General features: G+C 32.8%; 1 protein-coding gene across 4 annotated transcripts; it reads right to left on the bottom strand.

Annotated features, from left to right (window-relative positions):
* Positions 1–828: 828 nt before the first annotated feature.
* Positions 829–10100, bottom strand: LOC7494403 (ERAD-associated E3 ubiquitin-protein ligase HRD1B). 4 transcript variants are annotated; one of them, XM_024584067.2, is made up of 8 exons: positions 9995–10100; positions 9251–9797; positions 6701–6877; positions 4832–4981; positions 4518–4735; positions 2541–2709; positions 1852–2125; positions 829–1289 (listed from the first exon to the last, which is right to left on the bottom strand). In XM_024584067.2, the coding sequence occupies exons 2-8, from the start codon at positions 9781–9783 to the stop codon at positions 1092–1094; spliced, it is 1719 nt and encodes a 572-aa protein (XP_024439835.1). In that variant the 5' UTR covers positions 9784–9797; positions 9995–10100; the 3' UTR covers positions 829–1091. The 4 variants fall into 4 exon arrangements, with proteins under 4 accessions (XP_024439835.1, XP_052302618.1, XP_024439836.1 ...); XM_052446658.1 differs by having other exon boundaries at positions 4527–4735; positions 9995–10060; XM_024584068.2 differs by lacking the exon at positions 9995–10100 and adding an exon at positions 9918–9936.
* Between the last annotated feature and the right edge of the window lie 2336 nt (positions 10101–12436).

The raw sequence follows: 12436 nt of genomic DNA, 5'->3' as shown, positions 1-12436 counted from the left end.
GACAATAATATATAATAAAAATAAAATTGAATTTTTCATATTTTATCTTATTTTATCCACCATAACAGTAATCAATCTCAACCATACAAAGATAAATCATTTTTTTTTATACACCACTACTAAATAAAATTTTACCTTCATCTTTTTTGTCATTTTCACTATTTCTAGTATCTCCATCTTTTTTATTCTAAAATAGTAATCAATCTCAACCTTAAAATGGTAAGCAAAAACTATCCCTTATTAATAAGCTATTTCATTTCAATATTCATATCATCCGGTATCATAAATTAAACAATCTAACAAAGTTGCTTCTCATCGAAGACCCGAGTATCACACAGTTCATTGCATGTTTTAACTTCCAAAGAGTGAGGTATAAAACCAACTAAATATGCACATTTACATCAAGGTGAGGTGCAAATGAAGGCAAAATGATATTAAAATCTCGTTTGTTTTAATTTTGATCTTTATTTTTATAATTATTTTTTTTATTATTATTTTAATTAAATTTTTTTATCTATCAGATTTAATCCTCATTCTTTTAATTATTATTTATGTTATTTAAAATAATTTCTAAAATTATATATTTTTTTAAATTTTATTATCTTTTAGCTTTTTAATCTATTAGATTTATTCTCTATTATTTTGATTGTTATTTATTTTATTTGAGATAATTTATTAAATTAAAATTTTTTTCTCATTCAACTTTTAAATTTATAAGACTTATTTCTTATTATTTTAATAAACTTGAAAAAAAAATTAACAATTTATTTTTCAACTCATTTTCCATGATATAGTATTTTCCAACTTATTTTCCATGATACTATCAAATATCAAAAAATAATTCACTTAATTCACTTTTCAAGAATTTATTTTCTAAAAAAACAATTTTCTAAAAGAAAACTACTTTCCAGCAAATAATCGCTGCCTAATGCCTAACTAGGAGAAAAATTGTTCGATTTTAACTTGTACTATGGAAAGAAAAAAAAAATGGGGAGGGAGGGAGATGGGTGTTAACTCCCTGCTTTTTCTCACTGCCCATACGTCTCTCAAATTCTTTTCCCTATATGTATCAACACTGTTTATTCTCGACATCATAATGCAGTAGTTACTTGAGGATTATGCATCAGGAGAGCATCAGTCTCTCCAATCTCTGCATGACGACCAGACTCTGATACAGAGGATGATGATCCAGCAGTCTTGTCTTTATTGTCTGGCAATGTTGTGGGTGCCAAAAGCGTGCTTTCCTCAGTCTCTGGCTTCTGTAGTAGTTGGAGCTGACTTTGCAGGACCTATTGAAAAGGGCAAAAGGCAGAGCATGAGTAACATGTCACTGAGAAACCAACATAATTTGCTTAAAATGCCAAATATTTAAGCTCATAGACAATTAACTAGAACCAATGCATTGTTAATCTACTATAGAAATTATATTTAAACATGTGATTGGAGCAATACATATACATATGGAGCACCTAATAATCTGTCTTGATGATATAGTTCATATAGGACAACCAATTCCTACAAACAAGGTTGTATCAACTTGTTTAATTCACAACTCAACATGGAAATATATAAAAGCTTTCTTCCAGAATTTCAAAACATGAAAAAAGGCACATTTGGATATTTTCTGATTTTGTGATTTTTCACAAACTCAAGTCAGGCCACAGTATTTACATAATTAGCCTTGTTATGCATTGAATAACAAGTAACAATTACATGGAAAAAGACTTGGAATCAGAATCTTACCAATATTACAAATAAGATTCACTCGTTCAACATTGCATAACACAAACCAAAATAATAATAAAAACAACCAGGGACAGAAAAGAATCTGTAAACTGCACTTAATGATACCTCAATCTGGTGTTGAAGAAAATTTTTCTGAGCTTCCAACTCAGAGATTGGTGTACTGCCCGCTCTCTCTCCCTGATACACACTAGCACTAGGTGCCTGAAAGGGGATAAAGACACAGTGGGGAAGTTGAGGAAAGGACAAGTTTGATGGCCCACCATGGATAGAAAACTGCAGGTGTTGTTGTCCAATGAAACCTTGCTCTCCACCTGACTCCACAGTAGTCCTGTCAGCCAAAGGTCTTTGAACTTGAGGTATTAAGGCATATCCAGGAGACCTGCAAATACTGAGGATTAGTTCTTTCCAAAATTCAACTATAGCCACTAGTTGGAACCACAAATTGGTTGCAAGAGGACATAAATATAGGAATAGACAGCCTGGGCCTTCATCATGTCTGAAAAAGTAAACAGTAGGATGGGGAATGCAGAAAGTAATTAAGCGTATAGAACCTCAAGAAATTTGTCGCATCTAGTTTCAGCACAATAATTACAAGAATATGTTTCTGAGGTGCCAATCAAAATCTGACATAAGATTGAAAACAAGAGTGCAAGGAGCATGCATGCATCTGTATGAGAGTAGACACCCACAGGCATACAAATCATATATAAGATGAGTTAACGGAACCAAGATCAAACCCGGTGCACATGCTGTTTATTAATATATAGATATTACTACTGGGTAGAAGGGCATACCATACTGGAGTGTTTGCTGAAGGATATGTGAATGACTTCTCGTATAAAGAAGCAGCAGCAGCAGCAGCTTGGAGTCTGACCTGATTCTGGATCAAACTATCATCAGCCACACCATCATCAGCCACACCACCAGCTGAAATCTGAGCTGCAGTAGTTGCAGTGCCTATTCCTGTACAAAATTTCAACAATTAGCTAATGAAATTCAAAACAAGAAGTCAGCTTCACTGAATAATTATATAATCATAAACGTTAAGTTTCTATGCTTGCTCCAACAACATAACTTAAAAAAAGAACACTGAATAACAAAGGGAAAAGGAAAATACATCCTACAAGGAAAATTGCGAATTTTTTTATCCATGCAGTGCTATTTCAATCCAAGGAAAATATTAAAAAAAAATGCATGGCTTCCTATGTTAATCACACTGCATGATTCCATAGCTGATTAATGGCTTTGCATGAAGCTGGCTTCTGATCACATCAGACTAACAGTCAAATAACAACACATTATGCACAAAAAGGGAAATTGGCTAAAATCACTTCTGAAATCTGGTCTCTGAACACAGTTGAATCCTCAATGTTCCTTCCTTCATTTCAGGTAGATCATCCTTTGTGTTTGTAGGATAATGGCCTTTTTCATACCACATCCATGTGGTTGGGCTCCTTTTCAATTTTCATTCTATAGTTTTTCAATGAGATACCTTCCATTGCCCCATTACCTTCTCCATTAAATTAATGAAGCTGTAAGTTGAATCCCATAGAATGCCATAGTCATTGATGGCACAAGGGGGCTTTAATGCAACAAGGCTTGGTAGACACCATTTATTCACATAATTGAAGGTTCCACAACTTTTGAACCAGTGAGGGTGTTACCAAGACAGAGTTAGGATGGAATGGTCTCATCCAAAGTGACTGGCCAGTTGGCATTGTAGAGGTGGCTCTCACATGGGAACTCACCAAAATATTTTAATTATCTTGACATCTTCAATGCTCTTTTTTTTTGTCTTTACTAGATAATAAAATGCTCGACTCCTTGGTTCTTTTACAATAGTAACCCTCATTCATGAGCTATATAAAGTTAAAATAGAGAATTATTGTAAGAGTGGACATAAGTAACAAAAAAAAGAGAGGCCAAGGTGAGTGTCCCTTGGCTAGACAGCACCAAATCAAATTGCCTCACCTCGAGGCGTTGAGGCAGCTAGGTGGGGTGTCTAACAATAATGCTGAAGATACCAGTATTATTATTCACAATTTCAATTAAAAAATGGTGAATATAACAGTGTAACTACAAAATCAACTCAGCATTTTGCTGTCTATTTATTTAACATCCAATGATGTTTTCACATTCATTACCTTTGACAGCAAAGATAAGAAAGCCATCAAACCAAACCTCATAGAACTGCCATCAAACCAAACCTCATAGAACTCAATCATCACAAGAAAGTCATATGGTGACTAGAGAGATAACAGGTCTAATCATATGGCTGTTCTTTGTAACTTTTCTCATTTTTCTCCCATAGGAAAGACACAGGGGGTGGATGGCGGGGGTAAGTAGCAGTCTGATTTATAATGATAGCCTCTATCTATTAAGTACGATGAGGATTTTAAATGATTCATCTCCCACATATTTCTTCCAAATTCATCAAGTTTCATGTTCAAGAACTACAAATCCTAGATTGTGACCTAGAGAAAAGAAAGTAAAATCAACATCAATGTCTATATTGTAAAACCCATTAAAAGTGTACAAGTCAGTATGCAATCATGTGCATGAAAAGCATTCACAAAGTTAACAAATAGCACCAATTTGCTGACTTCTACAAAGCCGCCACATTAGTACATATAATAAATTTTTCCGCAAAAACAATTCACCATTTACGAGTGTGCATTCAATCAAAAACAATGCTCAAGTAACATGATTTATTATTATAGCTTCTCGGTAAAATAAGCTTAAGAAGAAGAGGGTTGGTAAAGATATGTCACCATAATTACCCTGTTGATGAGTATCTGGCTGTGCTCCATGTTGTCCTCCAGCTGTACTTGCACCATTTTCAGGTGGTACAACTAGGGCTCTGCATGTAGGGCAAGTATGTTGTCGCTCCAGCCACGAACGCAGACAATGAACATGAAAAAGATGTCCACAGATTAACTTTTTGGCTGTGGTCATCTCTTCACGACAAATAATACAGGTTGCATCACTTCTGAACATTATGAGAAAAAAAACTGAGAATCTTGATACAAATGAGCATTCAATAAAGTGTCATAAACATAAATGCTAAAGAAGGTTTAGAACTCACGCATTAAGCTCTTCGGCTGTTGCATCTGGAAACCGATCATTCATATTGGAAGTGATCTTCCGATAACGAATGTAGTCAGCAACACGAATTTTGAAATTCCTGAATGTCTCATAAAGCTCCCGTATTAAGTGCAAAGGCACACCATAGTTCCTGCATAAACAAACTCAGATTTATTCAAGGAACAAATATATCAAAAAGTATAGGGTTAATGTGCAGTGCATAACTTAAACATATTAAAATATCTGCAAACAATCGAAAGAAAAAAAAATCTAGTGGTATGAAATAAATAAATAAACAAATGCATTGATTGTGATACAAATTATTAATAAACGATTTAAAACAAAATGCATATAAGCAAACAACTACAACAAAAATTGCAACAATTCGAAATATTTAGGCATCAAGTCAACACATGATTCTTGGCCGCTATCCCCATTGCTTTCTGCGACACTCACTTTCAATTTTATTGCAATTTACACATCAAACAAATTTTTCCTATAGTACAATTTCAATGTCCTATACCAGCAAGAACATTTTCCAATCAAGGCAGCTATGTTTGTAGTGCATACAGATTTATGATGATGTAGCCTTGGATTATCAATTTGAGTTAGCATTTATAATGCACTTTCAGTCCCATAAGGGGCTTCAAGATAAATAGATTGAAAATCAATTTTGATAAAGTGACAATAACAAGTCAACCTAAGATGTAATCTCAATGTCATTCCGAGAAGAGATGAATGTACATGTGTGGGCATGCAATGATAAGATGGATCAGCAAAAGAGGGTTCTACAGAAATTTAAATAGTTCCCCAATATCACACTAACTACTTTCTTGTTAAGCCACTTCCATGTTTTCAAAATCCACCCTTTGTAATTTTTTTCACACAAGATCTATGCGCATATAATTTGTGGCACAGATATATTCTCTGGCACCAGTTTCAGAAGTATAGAAAGTGTGACACTTGCCATTGAGGTTCCTTTCTAGTTATTACCAGGTTGTGTTTCAAAATAAATGTAAAAGTAAATAGATAATGTGGATATATCTGTGAATGTGCATACAATACATGTGCATGCACACACACCTGTCTAAGATTAAAAAAACAAGTCATTTTCAAGAGAAATCAAAGAAAATAACCATTAAAAATTTGTCAAACATATTGTCCCATTCTCCATAAACTGTACTTTGAACCACAGTTCTTTAGCTATGTGACAAAACAATTTGAGTTTCTCAGTAGACAGAAGTCACTTCCTGAAACCAAGATTAATAACAAGGGATCGGCATGGTTTTAAATGTCTTCTGCTATGCACCATGCCATCCATTACATAATATATTTTTGGACTATGTTACAGCCCATCATTCAATTGATCAAAACAGCTCCAATAACCACCAAAAAAAAAATATCACACCTAAAACTGCCATGACTATCATATCTAACCCGCAATAGCCAGCATCTATAACATCATATCTGTGTTTTATAACAATGGAGATGACCTTTATTTTTCCCATCCAACCTTAAAAAAAGATACTTGAAATACATCCTACTAGTCAAAAAGCTCTACAAGCCAGATAACATCACTCCTAAAAAAATTAGTAGGAAGATGTTACAATAGTTGCCAAGTAAAATTTGTCCATCTTCAACTCATCATAATGAAAACAGGTTTGCAAGTCAATATCACATTGTATCCTTCACAAGTGTTAGATCTATATGTGGCCAAATACTCTCATTGCAGCATGTCAATGTCTATAACATTGAATGTGTATACTATCAAAGTAATGTCCATGTGGGCAAATAGGTTACGTAAACTACAAATACTTTTCATATATACAAGATGCCAGAATGAGAATTAACATCAAACTTGATTACTTACATGAAAATGACAAGGAAGAAGCACAAATACATAGACAAGTGCAGCAAGTCCCGAACAAGTTCCATGTAGAAGGTGTAGACAGGCTTTCTTTCCCATTGTCCTTCCATAAGCATGTCACTCACATAGAAAACATATTTTACAAATGTTGACACAGTTGTTGTCGCCAGTATCATGTACCTAAGATTAAAAATGGTAGACATTAATGCAATGGCAACAAAGAACACAGGAATTTCGAATTGTAAACAAATGTATTCCTAAAGTGTAGAATTGAGTAATTTCATAAGCATAGAGGTCAAAATTGATGATGCTTTGTTTTCAAACAATGATATCCAAATTTCCCAGAATTGATTTTCAGAATCCAGATAAACTTAGAAGGGAAATCATAGATAACATCTGAACATAAGAAGATCACAAACAACAATTAGACCGCGACATGCTAAAATTATGGTTGTCACTGATTTTTCCAGGACCACACTTTTGGTAGCACAAGAGCCAGTCAAAAATCAAAAAAACAAAATTTCTTTCAAGCTGAAAACCCCTGTGCAGTTTCAATCAGATATACAAGCACATTCCCAGTCAGAGCTTGACATGCTAAGATTCCCGCCATCTCTAACTTTCTGCAGCACAAGTTCCGGTTGAGATAAAATCAAAATGAATTTCATGCTGAAAACTCCTGTCCAGTTTTGTTCAAACCTGCAGAAACTCTACCCCCACCAACGATGAAGCTTTATTAGACATAAAGGTGTCATGAATATGACTTTAAATTAAATTTTATCTCTCCTTTCATAAAGAAAAGTTATAATAGAAAGGAGTTAGAGATTTTTCCAAAACAAAAACATGGGCCTTCACTAGCTTCAAACAACTTTCCTATATTCAACTTATTACTGCAAATCAGTTCAAGCATGCATGCCCAGTAGTTGATCCAAATTCTGCAATAAATATCAGGCCACAAGTCTAGTAGCAGAAATTGATATCAGAATCACAAAAACCAGTTAAAATGGTCAGATGGCCCTGTTGATAAGTTAAAATGGATTACCAAGGTTCAATGATATATCAACCATAACTTCCAAGATCAAGTAGGGAGAAAGAAAGAAATGTCACTCGAATTGATAATTTGCAAGCCCATAACTTCCAAGATCATGGACAAAGAAAGAACTATCAACCAAAAGTGATAACTTTCAAGTCCATGTACTGAGGACCAGGAAGCTGCAAACTGTCATATGGACAAAGTAAATTGAAACCAACCACAACTCCATTGTTATCACGGTTCCAATTTTAACCATAAGTTCCACACTGACCAATCTGGAGTCGAAGATACAAAGTTAAAAACAATTAGGTTGCAAGGGCACAATAAATGCATGAAAAGTATCAAAGAAGCATCTACATGACTATTTGTAGCACATCTATATAGTCAATTGCATTGCTATATTAGCAAGTTTCCTCTGTATTTTAAGATGGCATCTCTCAAGCCTCTCCTTAACATCCATTTGTTTCCTCAAATGCCATTTGGATAATTTGAAAAAAAAAAAAAGACCAATATTGCAACACCTTTCATCTCTTTCTATGTCCTCAGTTAACAAACATTCCAATTCCAAAAGTTGGCATGCGAAAATATATTCACGCCCCTTACTATTCCCAGTTCAATAATTGATGCATATAAAAATACAGAGAAGTCATGAAAAATATGATGGCACCCTTGATTTATCTATTTTGTTTTATTTCTGTTTTTCTATCAATTTCAAAAGCTAATACACATATAAAATAATTCGGGCTGAAATATGTTATACATCTAGAAAGCAGCCTAATTTTCTTGCATGTCCATCCAGGATGTGAAAATTTACTGATTCTTTAAAGTTCATTCACTCTCAATTCTGAAGTAGAAATGTGGCTACGTAATGATAACAAACCTCAAGTAAATGCGTAAACAAATGCCAACGTTCATGTGCACAATGATAATGACAAAGGGTTTGACTACTTTGCAACTAAACATGGTCCCAACTAACAGGCTATGGCAGCAGTTCAAGCAGGACATTCATGTGAACTGGAATACAATCAGAAGATCTACCACTTTAGAAGTCATTAGATGTTATTAAATCTATTATCTTTACATTTCCATTAGAGTAAAGAAACTGGAGTATCTCTGTCACCCAGCTAGAGCTATATACGTGCTAATTAGAGCTTGTTCGTTCAGAACCCTTCACTTACCAGCTGCAATTTCTATTACATAAAGCAAGCTGATTTTCCTTTTTAATTATGCTGGTTGTCAGATAGGCTCAATGTAGGTTAATACAGTTCATGACGTTCAACTTAGTTTACAATTTCATCTCCTAATCCAGCAATGTACAGAAATCGTCCCTTTTCTCCACTGTATCTCAACATGACATCAGTCAGTAATACAACTGATGAGTTTAGCTACGAGGTTAAAAGCTATTACGAAGCAGCATAAACAAAAACATAACAATCCTGGCAATTGAATGTAAGAAGAAAATAGGACTGTGATGAAAGAAACAACAAATAAAAGGGAAAAAGCATACGCGTTTGTCAACTTACTCGAACGAGAAGAAGAGAGACACAGAAGCCTGCCTGGTTTCAAGCAAATGCTTGACAGAAGAGTACAAGAAGAGGCTGTCTACGAGAAGAAGAAACCCCAGAAACGAAACAATCCGAACATGAGATAAGCAGTTAACAGATGGTGTTGTCTCGATATACTCAACCCTCTTTTGAGCCAACCAATGCAAAGCCTTGATTAACAACAAAGCGGTGACCATGGCAAGAAAGGTGACGGAGAAATCCTGCCTAAAAATAGTGATGGCAAAGAGAATTTCCATGAGCTCTCTCCAAGACTGCTCATTCAACCTCTCAACTTCAGCTTCGCGGAGGGAACCAAGGAATAGCCGCTTAGTTAATTGCCACAAAATGCACATAATTACTAAACCCATGTTGAGAAGAAGCACTAAACTGATCTTAGAGGTAGATAAGTAAACCATAGCTGGATAAAACTGCCCTCTACTGTTAAATGCGTGATAGATTATAGCTAGAGTCGCCACCGAACTAACGCCCGCGTATGTGCGCAGCCGCATCATTTTTTCGTCTCAATCTACAAAATCAAAACCCTAATTATAACAATCCGCACACACACAAACACACACACACTGATAATGAAACCCTAAACCGATAGAATAGAATAATAAAATTGAAATCAAAATCAGGTAGACACTTTTTAAGAATCAGCACCGATTCAAAGGAAAAATATAGAAATTATAGAAAAGGGAATGAACTTAATTATTAATTGACCTTTCTAAGAAAATATCTGTCTGTTGTTAGTTTGTCGTTTACTCGAGGAAAGAGCAAAAACTTGTTTCTTGATTCGCAATGATATATAACAGTGGCACGCGTCGTAACAGTATTTGATTTGGAATGAAAAATATTTTTTCTATTAAGTTAATAATATTATTAAAAAATAAAATATTAATAAAAACAAAGAAAAAAATAACAATTCAATATAAAATATTTGTTAATATTATAAAAATATATCTTCACAATATTTCAAAAATATCTTAATGATTTTATTTATTAACATAATAAAAAATAAATGAGAATAAAATAATTTCATAATATATATATATATATGAAAATAAAAAATAAGATTAAAAAAGTCAATTATCGCTTACTTTTTAAATCATGACCCGGGTTATAAGACCGAAAACACTATATATGAAAAAATCATAAGGGTTAAAATCACAAAAAAAACAACACAAAATAAAAAAAATTACAATAAAAATAATGGATGTTAAAACTACAATAAAAAATAAATCAAAATGCAACAACAAATTTTAAATTTGAGAGTTATTGAAAAGAATAAAAACATTAACAAAATGACAAAAATCAAAAGAACAAATACAAAAAATATATATATATATTATAAACTTGAATTAAAAATAATGAAACTTTCATAAGAGATTTAATGAAAAAAAATAAAAAAAAAATCAAAATAATAAACATCAAATCCTAAATATCAAAACATAATAAAAAAATAAATATACAGAATTCTTCAACGTGGTTTTTTACATTAAAAAAACTTTTAAGTGTAAATCGAAAAACTTATATGGGCATCTAATTAAACAACCTAATAACCATTGTGTAAAGCAATGAAAAAACATTATCAACAATAAATAGAAATAAAATTGAACAAAAAATGAATATCAAGATATTTAACATCGCAATACGGATAATTTACCTAGCTATATTTAATGAATTTCTCTATCAAAATAAATTTATAGAAAAACATATAAAATTTATAATAGAAACCGACATATACATAAAATTTATTGAAAAATAATTAAAAAAAAACAATGTAAGGCTGCATATATGAAAAATCTTATAAAAATATCAATATTTAAAAAAAAACAAATTTAATCTATATAAAATTAAGAAAACAAATCACAGATGAATCATATTTATCTCTCTAATAATTAAACACCCTCAATATCATTTAAAAATAATCACAATCTAATTAAAACATAAATCCAAAATTTATTTGAAAAACAAACACAAATAATGCATTATTGTTTTTAAAAAACGAAAATTAAAAAAAAAAGAATAAAAAAAGAATCAGGTCAGGAGTTGCGAGGCCTAATAAGCTAGGCCTAGCGCATGCCTTTATTTTTAAAAAAAGTTTAAAAGGGTGAACGACACATTGTCTACCCTAATTATTTCAAAAAAAGGACGCATCGCTTGTGAAACCTAGAATCTGGCCACTGTAATGGCCAAAAAAACAGGATCCTTTGTTTTTTCATCCAAAATCTCATTTTCAACCCATTTTTTACTCAAAACCCCTAGAAAACACACTAAAGACCTTGTTAAACCAAAACATGGCTACCAAAAAGCCAATAAATCATCCCAAAACCTGAAATCCACCCGAAACAAAAATTCTTCTCAAGCTCAAAGCTGTTGTTTTAGGTGTTTTCAAGCTAAACAAACACTTAAACGTAACCCCCTCCATCATATGGAACATTTTGATACAAAAATCAATCGTTTTGGTGGTCAAAATCTTCCTCAATAGCCACTTTCTCTCTCTAAGCTGGAATCCAGTGTCTCCTTCTCTCTCTTTCAAAAAAGAAAAGGACTAAAAAAAGAGAAAAATGAAGTTAGGTACCAAAATATATTGTCTTCAAATTCAAGGGACTGGTCACCTAATATCTAAAAAATATGGGGGATTAAAATGAATGTTTTAACGAAACTTTCAACCCACCCCCCTCCCTTAGCTTTTAATTCAACCCTCCCTCCTAACCAAATATGTAATTGGGAGCTAATTTGGGCTCAAATAGGCCAAATCGTGCAAAATAAAAGTTTGAGGACCAAAGTGAAAATTATCAAATAAATACACTGCTCTAATCCACAATATATTGTGAGAAAGTACACAGTAATTCCAGCACAATAAAAGGCTGATGGCTTTTAGTTATAGTTAATGTGTCGTGTTGCTCTACCCTATCAATAAAAGCCACGTATCTAATGAAAATATATATTTCGAATTATTTCAAAAAAAGAGATCGTTATTCTACTTTTACCTTTCTTTTATATAGGGATAGAATTGAAGAGAAAGGAATAGGAGGCTTAACCTATTAGTTATCCAACATTTTCTATTTATACATGTAGGGCAATATACAATAGTTAATGTAGAGATTACAACATTAGATTAATCCTATAATATTTCCTAAGTATAGACATTCTATAATA

This window comes from Populus trichocarpa, chromosome 13, assembly GCF_000002775.5.
Source record: "Populus trichocarpa isolate Nisqually-1 chromosome 13, P.trichocarpa_v4.1, whole genome shotgun sequence".
In the NCBI taxonomy this organism is placed as follows: Eukaryota; Viridiplantae; Streptophyta; class Magnoliopsida; order Malpighiales; family Salicaceae; genus Populus; species Populus trichocarpa.
Note: the sequence above shows the minus strand (reverse complement) of the source record. Positions and strands in the feature narration are given on the sequence as shown.

What these genes read in the sequence shown, in the direction of transcription:
- LOC7494403 (XM_024584067.2), bottom strand. Translation starts at nt 9,783, where the DNA reads ATGATGCGGCTGCGCACATACGCGGGCGTTAGTTCGGTGGCGACTCTA. An exon ending in TCATCAACAGGGTAATTATG is followed by an intron (nt 2,710 to 4,517) that starts GTGACATATCTT and finishes AATTTTGTACAG; the next exon opens with GAATAGGCACTGCAACTACT. An exon ending in TCAGCAAACACTCCAGTATG is followed by an intron (nt 2,126 to 2,540) that starts GTATGCCCTTCT and finishes CAGTATTTGCAG; the next exon opens with GTCTCCTGGATATGCCTTAA.